The sequence below is a fragment of the Sciurus carolinensis genome, chromosome 10, assembly GCF_902686445.1.
Source record: "Sciurus carolinensis chromosome 10, mSciCar1.2, whole genome shotgun sequence".
Taxonomy (NCBI): domain Eukaryota; kingdom Metazoa; phylum Chordata; class Mammalia; order Rodentia; family Sciuridae; genus Sciurus; species Sciurus carolinensis.
In genome coordinates this window covers 43,132,393-43,147,894 of record NC_062222.1, presented here as the reverse complement: position 1 = coordinate 43,147,894, position 15,502 = coordinate 43,132,393, and the positions used below count along the sequence as shown (strand labels likewise).

General features: G+C 34.9%; 1 protein-coding gene across 18 annotated transcripts in view; it reads right to left on the bottom strand.

The window, feature by feature from the left end:
* The window catches only part of Camk2d (calcium/calmodulin dependent protein kinase II delta), a 301,010-nt gene that overhangs the window by 195,371 nt on the left and 90,137 nt on the right, over positions 1 to 15,502 (bottom strand). For all 18 annotated transcript variants that reach the window (XM_047566259.1, XM_047566254.1, XM_047566260.1 and 15 more), the window contains exon 3: positions 4,804 to 4,863. In XM_047566259.1, the coding sequence (XP_047422215.1) occupies positions 4,804 to 4,863 (60 nt within the window). The remainder of the gene's footprint in view (positions 1 to 4,803; positions 4,864 to 15,502) is intronic.

Below are 15,502 nucleotides of genomic sequence, written 5' to 3'. Positions count from 1 at the left end.
TATTAACAGATGAACAGAATGAGCAAAATGTAATAATAAAAGCACGAAGAAGAGGTTCTCTCCAGATTGCTTCAACATCTCAATGTCAATTACAATTTTTCCAGTTTGGGGTACAAACAACTCTCTGGCTAGAGGAGCACAAAGATGGAACTGCTTAGGAAATTGCCTGGACGCCCAAATTTAATGAACAAAAGGATAAGAGTGCTTTTCACAGACTGTGTGGATCACACCCAAGAAAACCAGTCTGGAGGTGTTTAAATTCTTGCCCCAAAAGATGTGGCTGAAGGGCACTAGAGTGGTACACACTGTATTGTGACACACTGACTGAACACTATTGTCCCTGATTGTGTGCATGTGACTACAATCCATTTTACACACAGCAGACACAGCCAATTGTATACTGATGCTCTCCAGCTTAAAATCCTTCCTCTGCCTTCCCACTGCATTCAGAGTGAGACCCACATCCCTCCAACCCTATTTACAAAGCCCTGTTACAAGATACCTACCTGGCCTGACTCTCCCTTTTCCCCATGGCAGGTCATCCACAGATCTCTCCAGTGTTCCCCTAAAAGGGAACTCCTCTGCCTGAACTGCTTTCTCCCTGGGCTTTTTTACTGGCTGCTTTATCTTCATGCAGATATTAGTTTAAATGTGACCTCCATGGTCATATTTACCTGTCAGGTCACTTTAAAGTAGGGACACAAACTCCTTGACTAGACCTTAGACAGGGTCCTTTTCAACCAAGCCTTGTTCTTAGACTCAGCCCCTGACCTCACTAGGAAAGTTTCAGTGAAGAATCCTGTAAATCTTGCCCCACCTTTGATATCTGATCAAGTTCCTTATCCTCCACCTTTGATATCTTATGGAGTTCCTCAAGCCCCATCCTTGGTATCTAAGTCTTGTTGTATGTGTAAATACAGCTCAGCTCTTTCCCCTGTTGCAAATTTTCTGGGAAAAAAAAAAAAAAAAAAATGTTTTCACTGCCTTCAACTAGTGTCTGGCTCTGTTTCTTTTTGACCATAGCCATCCAGTCTGCTGGTAGCAAACTGACCTTCAATTATCTGTATAAAACTAATCCTTATGTTGTTATCATGATGCTTATTTGTTTCCACACTAGGAGCAAGGCTATGGGAAAGCAGAGACATGATCTCTCTTGATCACTCCTTCATTGCCACTGTGTTCAGCCCAGAACACTTGGCAATGGCTATTCAATTCATGTTGTCGAGGTCTGGAGCTATAGCTCAGTGGTAGAGCACTTGACCAGCACACGTGAAGCACTGGGTTTGATCCTCAGCACCAAATAAAAAAATAATCAAAATAAGGTTATAAAAATAAAATAAAATAATTTCGTTGACTGAGACAATCCTCATGGTATATATAATGAGTATGAAAATGTGCACAAGAGAAAGCTGAAAGTTTATACATACACATGTATGCATATATATACATGTATATATACACACAAGATTTATTATGAAAAATAGAAATGTAAAGAATAAATATTAAAAACTATCTCCATTGGTTTCTTCTTCATACATAATTATATTTTCCAAATTTTCCACTAAGTGTATATATGAATTTTAAGATCAGAAAAACATAAAAAATAACACTGGAAAAAAAAGTGGTTTCATAAATTACCACTTTAAGTTGGTTTAAAATGTGTTTCTTTGGGAGAAACCTTTTACTTGCTGCAAGTTCTCAAGATTATTGATTCTATGCCAAAAGAAAAACACATAAAAAAGAAAAGCAAATTTTCACAGGGGAAAAATTGTCAGAAATAGTATCTCCTTCCTTGAGGTTTTAAAACTTAACAGAGCTTAAATAGCAAAATAGAAGAAAGAATAAAAGAACAAATAATAAAATAGAGGACAGGAAGAAGAGATGGGCTCTCACACACACTAGGCCTTTCAGAGAAGTCAAGACCAGATGCTATTTTTCCTGTGCAGTCTCAATTGGTAGTAAGTGCTGGTGATCCACTAGTTAGCTAACTAGTAACTAACAAGGTGCAATGATCCCAGCAGGAACAGAAGCCATCTGCTTACCACCCTAATCGCCTGTCCCTAGGATTATAGGTGTATGTCATTTCGACTGACCATTTGTGGCATATATCTTTATACACTCTGTTTATTGTCTGTTGCCTTCTTCCTTGACAATCGCCACTGTTTTTGATGTTGTTTTGAAATCACTGTTCTTTATGGAAGTAAATACTATATTGCCAGATTACATGACATAGAGACTCATTAATTAAGAGTCAAGACAAAATAAAAAATAAGTTGCCCTTACTTCTGCAATTAAATAAAAAGCTTTGGTGGAATTCACTGGGCAAGGTCCTGCCTCAGGGCCTTTCCAAAGGCTATTTGTTTCCTCGGCTTGCAGTGTGGTCCCCCCACCCCCAAGAGAGTTGAATGACTTGCTTCTTACTGTCTTGTGGGTCTTTACTCAAATTTTACCTTCTCAATGATGTAGTACTAACCAGCTATTTAAATTGGAATCCCATGATTCTGTATTTCCCTTCCCTGTTGTCTTTTTTTTTCCCCTCAAAGTTTATCACTATCTAACCTTCTTTATTTGTTTACTGTTTTCTCCCCCAACAGTGCAGTGTCTTTAGGGCAGGGATACTAGTCTGCCTTTTTCCTCCCATACTACCCAACAGTAACTTAATGAGTGAATGGATGATACAGATGAATTTTCCAGTATTAGGACTTCTGAGATCAGGTTGTACAAATTTAATCTGTGATTTATATGTTCTGAGGTAAAGAATCACTAAGAAAGTGTTTCCTATGGCTAGAAGTCAATCCTACAAGTAGTCAAGGAATTGAAATTCCCATAGTTCCTTTTGTACTCTTGAAATCTGGAGATATGGGAAAAACCTTCAAGTGAGGTAACCAAGAAATTGTTTAGTCACTATGGAACCATGAAAAAAAGTACATATTGTGTCAGAGTACATTGATGATGCTGTCTAGGGTCATGAAACTAGAACTTTCCCCAGTATATAACATCTCCTTTTTTATGATAAGGTTACTCTGCATGTGGTAATCAAATGAAAATAGTTCTTGTCTAGTTTTAGAGTTTTAGAGTTAGAATGATTGACTTTGGTCTTCTAGAGGAAATGGAGGAAGTTAGTTTCCTTATCCACAGAAACTAAGTTTTACAGAAGGATCTTGAAATAAAACCAAATAAACAACAATCCTTTCACATATGAAATGCAAATTCACCAAACAAAGCTTTCATTTTCTCTCAAACCTCAACAAGAGAAGCACTGAACTAGAGTGGGTAATATTGTGCAATTTCTCTTCACCAATTTTGTGGACTGAATTATACCCCACCAAATTCTTACATTCAAGTTTCACCCCAGTACCTCAGAATGTGACTGCCTTTGGGAGAAAGGTGTTTAAAGGGGTAATTAAGTTAAAACGAGGTCATTAATGTGAGCTCTAACCCAGTGTGGCTGGGGTTCTTATGAGAAAATTAAGACATACACATCACACACAGGGAAGACCATGTGAATACACAGGGAGAAGATGACTGCCTATAAGTCCATGGACCAAGAAATGCCTTAGACTTTTATCAGGGTTAAATACTTGTAAACAGCTAGATTTACATTTCAGAGTTGCTTTGTTCTATTCCAATATCAGAAGTTTCCTTTTAGACAGCTGTCACTATATATGCTTCAGATTAACTAGTAGTGTCTATTCATTCACTTAAGAACCTAAGATGCACCCACTAAATGCAGAAATGGTTCTATATGTGAAAACAAAAAACTATAAATCTTCTTAGTAAATGAGTTTGCAAATTCTATAGCATTTTCATTTTTTTCTCACTATTTCTAGATCAGAAAAACTTTGGTTTACAAAACTGAGGGAGTTGGGACAGTTAACATTTTTTAAAATAATCAAAATTATTGTCACAGAATCTAACAAGTATTTTTTTCTTTTCGCTGTTTCCTCTATTCATCATTTTTCATTGTGTAAACTATCATGTTATTTTATAATTCATAAGGGATCATATTCTAAAATAATTTATTAGGTTATAAAGTAGATCTAATAAATATAAGGTAATCTTTTTACAGAATAAATGGAAAGTAATTCAGTTGACCAAATAAATGGTACAGTTCTGTTTCTCCATGCTTCATCAGCAGCACATGAAAAATTCTTAATTATACATAAGACATTATTCAACATTACCACATATAATTTTTAAAGTGTACAATTACTACTTCTTAAAAAAATAAATCTACATCTTCTCCAAAAAATGTTTATACTTGCTTTATTTTTACTTTTAAGACAATTTTCCAAATCAGGTGAAGGATTATCATTTTTATTTCACATGAGTCCATAGAGGGACACTGGAATTAATTCATGTAGTAGACTCCAAAACATGTAGTTAAAATAAAGCTAATGTAATATTGTCAGGGCTTATCTAATTTTAATTTACTTAATCTTCAAATTATACTCAGTATTTCCACTGGTTGCTATGTAGTCAATTTTAAGCACAACAGGAACCATACACTATTGATTTAATTAATATATTAATTTCCACAAACTAAGATTAGTTTAATTTATGGGGATAGTTTTTAATTACCCTTTCCTGCTTCGAATATTGCATCCAAAAAATGATTACAAAATAAACAATAAACATATTAAAACCTATGAAGAATCAAATTTAACTAAAATCGAAGGGTATGTATCTATTTGTTAATGGTTTTAAAAATTCCACTAATTAAAATTAACATTTTTATTGTGGTACAATATAGTACATACATGTTAAATTGACATTTAAAATACATTTAAAACATTTCCTCACCAATATTGGGGTGCTTCAAAAGACGGCAGATTCTGGCTTCCCTTTCCAGTTTCTGATGATCTGTTTAGAAAAGGAAAAAGGAAAAAAAAATTAAAGAAAGACAAGTAAATCACAATAAAACAAAAAAGAATAAAATACAACAAACTGCACACTGAAACAACACAAAGCTTTGCTCTTATGGTGGTCATTTGAAATTGGATTTAGGTAACCACCACATAGTTCAACAATCTAATTTCCTTTACTTTTCACTGGCTTGATGCTTGATAAAGTGAGGAATAGAAGAGAGCTGGGGAAAATTGTGGAAATGGAACAAAAACACTTTTTTTTCTTATATTTATTGTAAATGAATATAATTACAACTTAAACAATCTGATATAGACATATCCACTTAGAGCAGAGGATGCATATCTGGAGACTGGAAAGCCAGTGAAACCAGGGCTAAACAGGGCTATGGATAGTTCACCCCACAAGGAGAAGTGTTTCTTTTTTTTTTTTTTTTTTTTTTTTTTGCGGTACTGGGGGTCGAACTCAGGGTCTTGTGCTTGCGAGGCAAGCACTCTACCAGCTGAGCTATCTCCCCAGCCCGAGAAGTGTTTCTTGTACAAATCCCCTATCAACCACTCCTCATACAATCGTTAGTCCAACTTCCTGTGTGTATCAGGCTTTTCCTAATATCAAGGATTTCCAAACATCTACTCCCCAACCTTGCCCCCTACAATTTGGCAGTTACTGGGGAGTGAACCCAGGGACACTTTATTACTGAATCACATCCCCAGTCCTTTTTAAGTCTAAGACAGAGTTTCATTAAGTTGCTGAGTTGACCTCCAACTTGCAATCCTCCTATCTCAGCCTCCTGAGTCTCTGGGGTTATAGGAGCATATCACCATACATGGACCCTATATGACTTTCTTTTAAAGGTTCATCCTCACTTTTCTATGTTTCTCTAACCATTTCTTTACAGGGGCATGAACCACTACAAACTTGTATTTTAAGAACTATCCTGATAATTTTTTGTTGTTGTTCCTTTGTGATGATGGTACATAGGCATATAATTATAACCAAAAATCACTTGCCAACCACAAAACAAAGTGGCAGACAAGAACACTAAAATACACAGGTCTCCCATAAAGATAGCACTGTGGAGAGGTTGTTGTTACTTGAGAGTCTATACACAGAACATATGATTGAATCTTACATAGGAGGAACCTAAAGTTAATAGAGAGATTAAGTGGCTTACTCTGGATTATAATATTAGTAAGTGGCTTCTACCAAATCAGTTCTCCTTAATGTCATAACATAGACTTGAAATAATGAAGAGAAACCTACCTACCCAACTACAGTGTGCACCAATGGTCCTTGGTTTCTGTGACCTTCATACTCAAAATTATCAAGAACCCCAATGAGTTATTGTTTATGTGGATTAAGTCTACTAAAATTTACTGTTAGAAATTTTGATTTAGAACAAATTAAATTCATATTTTTAAAAATAATAATGAGTTAATTATATAGTTTTTAAAAAGTAACCACATTTAAATTTTTAGATACCTTATTTGGCAATTATTCAAATTTACTGAAAACTTAAAAGAACAGCAATAGTACAAGGAGCACCTGTGTACTACTTATCTATATACATCTATTATTAATATTTTACTCATTTTAAAAATCATTTGTGCATTCTATGAACATATTCATGTCATCATTTATATCTGTATATACATAAAGGTGTAAATATACATTTAGATATAGTTTTTTTCTGTATCATTTGAAGGTAACTTGAAAATATCAAGGCCCATTGCCCCTAAAATTTCAATGTTTATCACCTAAGAAATAGGGTATTTTCTTATTATCACACTACACTTTCCAGCAATTTCAACGTTGATACAGTGCTTTACCATCCATATTCCAGTAGTTTTCAACTTGACACAATAATGCCCTTTATAGTATTTCTGTCCCTCATATGTAGGATCCAGGTTCAGTTCAGGTATGGCATTTAGTTGTCATTTCTCTTAACTTCCTTTAACTTGGAACTTTTCCACACCTTGTACTTTCTGACCTTGGTATTTTTGAAGTATATCATCATATTTTTTTTTTTTTTAAGAGAATGCTTCCCATTTTGGTCTCAAATGTGTGCTCATGATTCAATTTAGTCTATGAATTTTCAGCTAGAACACTATCTCTCTATGACATCACATCTGGAGGTACATTTTGTTCATATGTTCCTCCAAAGTGAGGCTGACTTTGATCACCAGTTCAAGGTGATGTTGATTTCTCCACTAAACAATTCTCTTTATTTTTCTTTTGTAACTTGTAAGCATGTGAGGAGATACTTTAAGACCCATAAACCTTTATTTAAATTTCTTTAAATAAAAATTCTTTATTGAAATTTCCCTCTAGATTTAGCATTCAGTGATGATTCCTGCATGAACTGATCTTTACTATGATGGTAGAAAAATACTGATTTTCCAACTCCAGCTCAATAACATATTTTTCATGGCAAATAATATATCCCCCACCCAAAAAAAAAAAAAAAAAACTTAAAAGAGAACAATTGTACAAAATGTAAGAGATTTTTTAAAACTTTCTTTGATGTTTAGTATACTACAGATAATAATATTCTCATATTTACTTTTATTTTCAACCTGTCGTAATATATTGTTTTGGTTTAAGAACATCTAACCTTACAAGGATATGTAGATGGAAAGAGAAATAATTTAATACTCTTTTGCATAATTGTGGATATTATTCTTTAGTATTCTACCAAAATTCAACACATGGTACTTTCTGAAGTTATATGTCACATGAAATCTGCAATCTCATCAATAAAATTTATGAACCATTTCAAACAAGATTATGGATTTTCATGTTTAAATCAAATACATATTACTCTGCATCGTGTACAGAGAAAAGAGAAGTTGTGCTCCATTTGTGTAAAATGAGTTGAAAAGCATTGTGCTGTCATGTATAACTAATTAGAACAAATATTAATATTTTTTAAGTGAAAAAAGTCAAATATATTTTAATATTATACTCTAATATAAAACTGTTCTTCATTATATTAAAATATGTAGTTTATTTCTTGTACTTTGAAAGAATCTTTAACTCAGGCACAATTTTATAATATGGTACTCAAGCCATTTAGAAAATATTGGTTCAGGAAATTATATAGTCCTTTCTAATGTTGACATATTTCCTTATATATAATATCATAAAAGTAACATTTGTCAACATCACCAACAATTTCATAAAAACAATCCTTAAATTTGGGACTCAAACTCATGTGGGCAGACACAAGTTTTCCAAAATTCAAATTTTTGTTTGAATTGTGATATCAGCAGTAACTTGCAGTTTCGCTTGAAGTGAAAGGCTCAGTTCCTTTTTCAGAAAATGTCTGTCACATAACTAAGTCTAAATAGGCATAGTTTTTCAGTCGTACTTCCCAGTAAAAATGGTGTTCCATGAAAGAGTAGCTAGTTCAGCTCTCAAATCAAATCAAATATTTCTCCCTGATATAGCTACGGTGCTCTGTACTATACTCTGGTATAGAACATGCATCCTTCCCGTTTAGTCATATGGAATGCTGCAAAGATGCCTAATAAAAAGTTAAGCCAATAACAGTAATAATTTTAATTGGTTCATCAAAGATAATCTTTTTATTCTTCTTTTTTGTGGTACTGGATCAAATCCAGGGCCTTGCAGTACATGCTAGGCAAGTGCTCTACCATTGAGCTACACCTCTAGCACACAAATAATGTCTTAATTTTATTTTGAAAATATTTTGACCTTGTAGATACCCTAAGAGAGTCCCAGGGACTCCCTAGATCAGCAGTTTAGATTTTGAAAACCTTTGGCAGATACTCTAAAGAACTATTGCTCAACAGTGGCTTTCATTTCTTTTTTATTCCCTCGTTCTTTGTTTTGGCAATTGAGAAAAATATTTTAAGTATATATACTGTTATTAATGCTCAGAGAAAAATGGTGTCTTGATGAATCAGCAGCACAGGATGAAGAGGCTGCAGCAGTATGTCCCTTAAATCTGGATTACCAAATAGTTAAGCAGATATTCTGGATTTACTGCCTTTTAAACCATACATACTTCAAATAAATGTAATTTCTTCTAGTATCTTTATCTTTAAAAAGTCCTTATTCTCAAGGCAAACTACTTCTAGAATATTATTTAGAAGCATACAAATAAACACAAGACATATTTGGAAAATACATCTAATGGCATTATCTTAAATAAACACTCTGAAGTGTTATATGTAAAGCATATGAAAAACATGCTTATAAGGATTATAGTTTTGTTATGGAGACAAGGATATGCAAATATGTATACTAAACCATGTGATGTAGACATATATATAAATCATATGAAATATATATATTAAAGAAAAACAAGGAAGCAAAAGACCACTACAGACAGTAAGTTCAATGGCATTTAGCTATAAAAATAAAAATAATTATGGATTTTTATGTAGCCAATTGTTGTGGGCTGAACTGTTTCCCTAAAAATTTCTTATTTTGAAGTTCTAACCCCTACACCTCAAAATATGACTCCATTTGAAGATAGGAAGTTTAAAGATGTAATTAAGTTAAAATGAAGCCAGTAGTGTGGACTGTAATCTAATATGGCTGGTGTCCATGTAAGAAGAGGAAAGTAGGACACACATATAGTGAAGACTATGCAAAGACACAGGGAGACGACGATGGGTATCTATGAGCCAAGGAGAGAGACCTCAGGGAAAATCAACCCTTCTAAAACCTTGAACTGATATTCAGAACTTCCACATCTGTGAGAAAGTAAGTTTCAGTCTGTGTTACTTTATTATAACAGCCCAAGCCAACAAATACACTTATGTATGGGTTGTCTATTGCTAGGTATCAAATACCACAGATTTAGAAGCTAAAAACAACACGTATTTCTATCACAGTTTCTGTGAGTCAGAAACCTGGGCCTAACTTAACAGAGCCCTTTGATTTAGGGTTTCTCATAGGCTGCAGTCAAGGTGTCAGCGTGGCTGAGGTCTCAGCTAAGGTCTCGATGGGGAAGGATTTGCTTGCAAGCTCCCAGGTTTATTGGTAGTATTGAGTTCTTCAAGGGTTGTTGAGATGAGGGTCTTGGTTCTCAGCTGGCTTTGGCTAGGGGCTGTCCTGTGTTCCTCACATATGTCAACATGACAACATGCTTCATAAAACCACCAAGAGTAAGAGTCTGGGAAGGAAAGGGGAAAGCCACTATCTTATTTAGCCTAAGATCAGAAGTGACATCCCATCATGTCTGTCATACTCATCTGGTCAGAAATAAGAAATGAAGCTGGTCAGATTTCAACATGCCTGGGCATGAATACCGGGAGGCAAGGATTAATGGGGTCATTTTAGCTTTTGTTGCCATAGCAGACTTTTCAACAGTAGTACTGATGAGCTATCTCTCTGATATGCAGTTTCACTTACTTGTGCTTCCATAAAATCACCTAGCTTTTTGATCTATGAATCACAACGTATGCTGTACTCTCCCACTGGGGCATGTTTTGACATCCCAAACATAATGAAAGGACAATAATAGAAATGCATATCACCTGATGTGCTTCCAATTCAACATCAAGTTTATAACTTCACTTTTAGAAGGACTAGGTAAGTGAGGAGTGATTAAGTCCCTATTATTTCCAAAGCATATTTCTGTATTTATCCTGCTGAAGAGAGGAATTCATTTCACCTTTAAAATTTCCTTTACTTTTAATTCAAGTCATCGACAAAAATCATACATCCTACCTCATCATTCCCAACTCTGAAAACTATAATGGTAAGGGGCAAGGGCAAATTAGAAAAGGCAAGGTATCTATAATACTGTTTAGCATCACTTGAAGATTTTCTTATTATCCACAGGCCCTGAAGCTAGTGTAGGACCAGTTTCATTTGTCACTTAATATTTATTTAAGTATTCTGATAGTGTGCCTTTATTCTTCCTTTGATACTCAAGAACATACTTTCATATGAATAAAAATGTAAATTCTCAGGGTATAATCTTGACAGGTCTGATAAGGTACATTCCATTGGCAATATATGGGCTATGAATTGTCATATAAACAATTCCTAAGGAAAATATATTATCATCCAGTTTTGACATGAAGTCAGTAGGGAGTAGTATCATCAAGTACAGAGACCTCTGGATTTTAAAACAGTTTCTGAAAAATTGGGCAAAATACAGTTATTTCTTCCCAACTTTAATACACTTTTTTAACTTAGGAGATCTTATTTCAATTGAGGTAAAAAATGTGAATTCAGACCTAATGAAGTAAATCCTCCTCTCCAGTTCCAAACTAGAACTTTAATCTTTATGCAAAATAACTCTGATTGCAAATGCAAATTAAAGTGCCAGCCCTGAATCACTTTCACACAGCAATAGGAGTGTCACTAAAGCTACATTAAAGCAACAACTTATTTATCTGGCAATATCAGAGCATAAGCTCTTATGTAAATTTCAAAAGTAATTGTTTATTCCCTCTCCAGAAATGCCAAAGCATTAATATATTGACTTTGAGGAAAGGATCTGTCATTGCTTTCTCACATAGAAAACATATAAAATAACTTAATCTTTCTTGACACCACAGAGTCATCACATCACCATTAGCATTAGTAGTTATTCTGTATAATTTAGGGAAGCTCTCAGAGGTGTGACAATCCCACAGGTCCTTACCCTGGGTGCTCGCCAAGTGGAATCATCTTCTCAGCATAGGCAATGCCAAGGGAAGAGTTTGGGCTTCTGCCACAATTGGTCAGTTACTACTTCTCCTGCGTGTGTGTGCTCGTGGAAATACACACACACACACACACACACACACACACACACACACACACAATACAGTCACATAACCGAAGGAAGGCTGGGGTTTGCCACAGTCAAGGTTTTAACTCTAGCTCACTCTCTTTTCAAACACACTCTCACCCCTAAAATAATGTTATTTTTAAATTATGAAGGCAAAAACCCTCAGACTCATGAAAACACTTCTATTATAATTTTGGCCCAATAACCTTGAGCTTGCCAGTGTCTGCTGTTGCATTCCTTGTCTTTATCTCCTTGGTCCTGCCCTTCCTGGGCCCTGTGCTCCAGTTGGAGATCAATGTCTCAGACCTGTCTGTCTTTGAGGGGCAGGTTAATCCTGCTTCTCTGGCCTGTGTACTACAATCAGCCCAACTGGACTTTCAGTTTTTTCTTCATATTTGTTCAGTCTCCTGGAAATTTTCGTCTCAAATAAGGGACACTTCCCTTGGCTCTCTAGCACTAAATCTGTTGGCTGCCCATTCTCAAAAGAAGTTAAGATGAAACAAAATGAACCTAAACTACTCTAGGTTGTGTACTGCTGCATCTTTTTCTATTTCTTCATGAAGTTTTGCTGTCAGCTGTTTTTGTTGTGAATATATTCAGTACATAAAATAGTTTCAGGTGCACAGAATAGGCATTAAATATTTGTTGTATAAAAATGAATGAATGATAGTTGTTTTCACTCTTGTTTCATAGCTGCTAAGAACTAAAAACAAGGAGAAAAGGAGCATAAAAATATCAAATAATCACAAATAACCCAGAAGTGGAAACCTGAAAAGGTCTCCCTTTAAAAAACAGTACGATCATCAAGTGTGGTGTCGCACACCTGTAATCCTAGCAGCTCAGGAGGCTGAAACAGGACAATCAAAAACTTGAGGCCAACCTCAGCAACCTAGCAAGACCCTGTCTTAAAAGAGAAACAAAAAGGACTGGGGATATAGCTCAATGATAGAGCACTTCTGGGTTCAATACCCAGTACCCTCCCCCAAACAAACAAACAAAAAGGTACATTCTGTTGGCATGAATTCTGGGGCATTATAAAAAGTAGTACGCAGAGGCCTTAGTCCTGGAAGTTTGGGATTTCATTCTGAATGCATTTTTCTTGATAGAGAAATCACATCTTATTAAGTTTTCTTTGGAAAGAACATAGATTCTGTCCACTTAAGTAGGTCACATTTTAAAGATACAATGTAAGTTAGGAATATAATGAAGTAGCTCTATGAATATTTGCTATTTAATTACTTAATTACAAATCTGAACATGGCATTTATGGAGTTAAAGCTATTGTATTCATTTAATAAAATGTCCATAATTAAGTATTACACTCTCATTTTATCCTTTTATTTTGAACTATACTATAACATAAATAGGAATTTTAATTATCTGACCTAGATTCTTTCTGACATTAGGGATCAATGAATCCCTATTGCTTCTGCTGCCTACTAATAAATACCCTAGACAAGGTGCACTAAGATTCTACAACTATACAGGATGAGGTTCTTCTTGTCATGGTAAAGTAGAATTAGATATATGTGCTAAAATTTCATATATATCAATTTAGCAGTGAAATATTCTGAAGAGTTAATTCTGTACAGGAAGCTCATACAAATGCTAAATTATGAATTATGATGTCAGTCAAACTTCAATTCTATATGAACTGGAAACCATAGTTCCCTTGTAGAGATGTTATTCATCCATTGCATGGAAAAAGGAGGCCTCTGCTTCATTCCACCTTCTTTCTAGGAAAGAAAATGAAATTTACCACTGACTCCAGAGAAATAAAGGCAGATAATGAAGTCCTGACATTGTAATGTGTAGACACATTTTAAGAGGCAACCCAGAGGGGTGGAAAGATCTCAGGCTTCAAAGTAAAGCAGACAAGAATTGCTACCCTGGTTCTATCATTAACTATTAGCTGGGCATTCAAGTTACTTGACCTTTCAAAAGATACATTCATAAAGGAAGAGTAATTTTTAATGTTCTGTAGCTCAACAGAATAACTATGGTTCACAGCAATTAGCTGAATATTAAAAATATCTGGTAGACAGAATTTTGAATATTCTCAATATAGAAGAAATTATACATGTCTGAGATGATAGATATATTGATTATCCTCATCTATCAATACCCATTATATTCAATCTCAAAATGTATTGTATTCTATAAATATTTACAATGATAACATATCTATAACATAAAATGGGCATAAACTGTCTAGCACCAGGCACTATATCAGGAATAAAATAGTCTTTCAAATTATGGTATTGTCATCACCTACACTACTATTGCTAAAAAATGCATATGACTTTATAAAAACTAAATTTCTAAAAACTACATTTAAATTAATTATATCAAAGCCCTTTCATTTTATAGGGACCTTATTATGGGAAAAATTCTTTCCCATAAAACTCAAATTATTATGCTATCCAGGATGATGGTATCAGAAGTACTGAGGGAACCACTGATAACTGTGGTCAAAGAGACAAAATAGATATATTAAAAGGTGATTCAAAACTCAGTTATCCAATCACATGGCAGACCCTAAATATCTCATAAATAGATAAAAGTACAGAAAAAAATTTGTCTGACTGTAACATTTTAAACAAATGAAAATGACCAGTTTACCTACCAACTTACAATATTCTTTTATCCATCCATTTCACACATTCAAAATGAATGGTGTTCTGATAAATAATTTATCATGTAAAACTGGTTCAGGCCAGGTGCAGTGGGACACGACTGTAACCCCAGTAGATTGGGAGGTTGTGGCAGGAGGATGGTGAGTTCAAAGCCAGCCTCAGCAAAAACAAGGTGCTAAGGAACTCGGTGAGACCCTGTCTCTAAATAAAATACAAAATAGGACTGTAGATGTGACTCAGTGGTCATGTCCTCCAAGTTCAATCCCTGGTACCAAACAAAAACAAAACAAAAGAACAAGAAAACAACAATTAAAAAAAAAATGGTTCAGAGGGAGTTAGTGGATAATAGATTAGTCTATTTATTAGGACTATAGAGGAAGAAATAGTAAAATTGGATAATACCATTCTTAGGCTGTCTTCCAGAATAAATATAGCCCCTCTTCTACCACAATAATGGAATCCTTTCAGAGACCTGATGTTACAGCTGCTGTGGAAAGAGTGCTTTACACAGAATGACACAAATGTACAACACAATCTATAGCATAAGGTTATCGTTCAGTTGCAATTCAAATGAAGATACAATATGCTGTCACCTTTTAAAATTACAAACAAGAGTAATCATTAGTTTATACAAAATGCTTTCATATAAATGTTTATTTGATACCTGATTATATAGAATATCTACATATCTACTAAGAAGGGAACATCTAATACATGAGAACATCTGTTAGGACCTAACAGAAAAAGCCTCTTCAGAAGCCCATCACTAATTTTAGGTGAGAGACTAAGGAGAATCTGCACAGAGCTTTCATTCTCTGAGACGGTAGGTGGGGGCATAACTGTATATAACTGGGTGCATCACAGGATATATGTTGAACAGAAACTGGTGCTAGACTGCAGATTTCCTCTGGAAGGGATGGGCAGAAAGCTCTGCTTACCCTCTTGTAGCAGTTGCGGACACTAGCTAGCTCTTCTCAGTTCTCAGCCTTCCCCAGGGTGCTGCTACTTATCTCTCAAGAAAGTGCCTCTGCCTGAGTGTCTTCCGTCTAGCTAACATGGCTACATCATTTATTGGCAGGTTCTAGGACAGAGCACTTGTCTTAAGAGGGCCACTAGAGTTCACAGGAATAAACCAGGAAGCACAAGAACAGGAGAGAGCTTTCCTGAACAAGCAGAAAGCAAGGGTATGTGCTTGCAGCGTGAAGAATCCAAGCAGCAGGTCACAGTCAAGGTCCATGAAAAG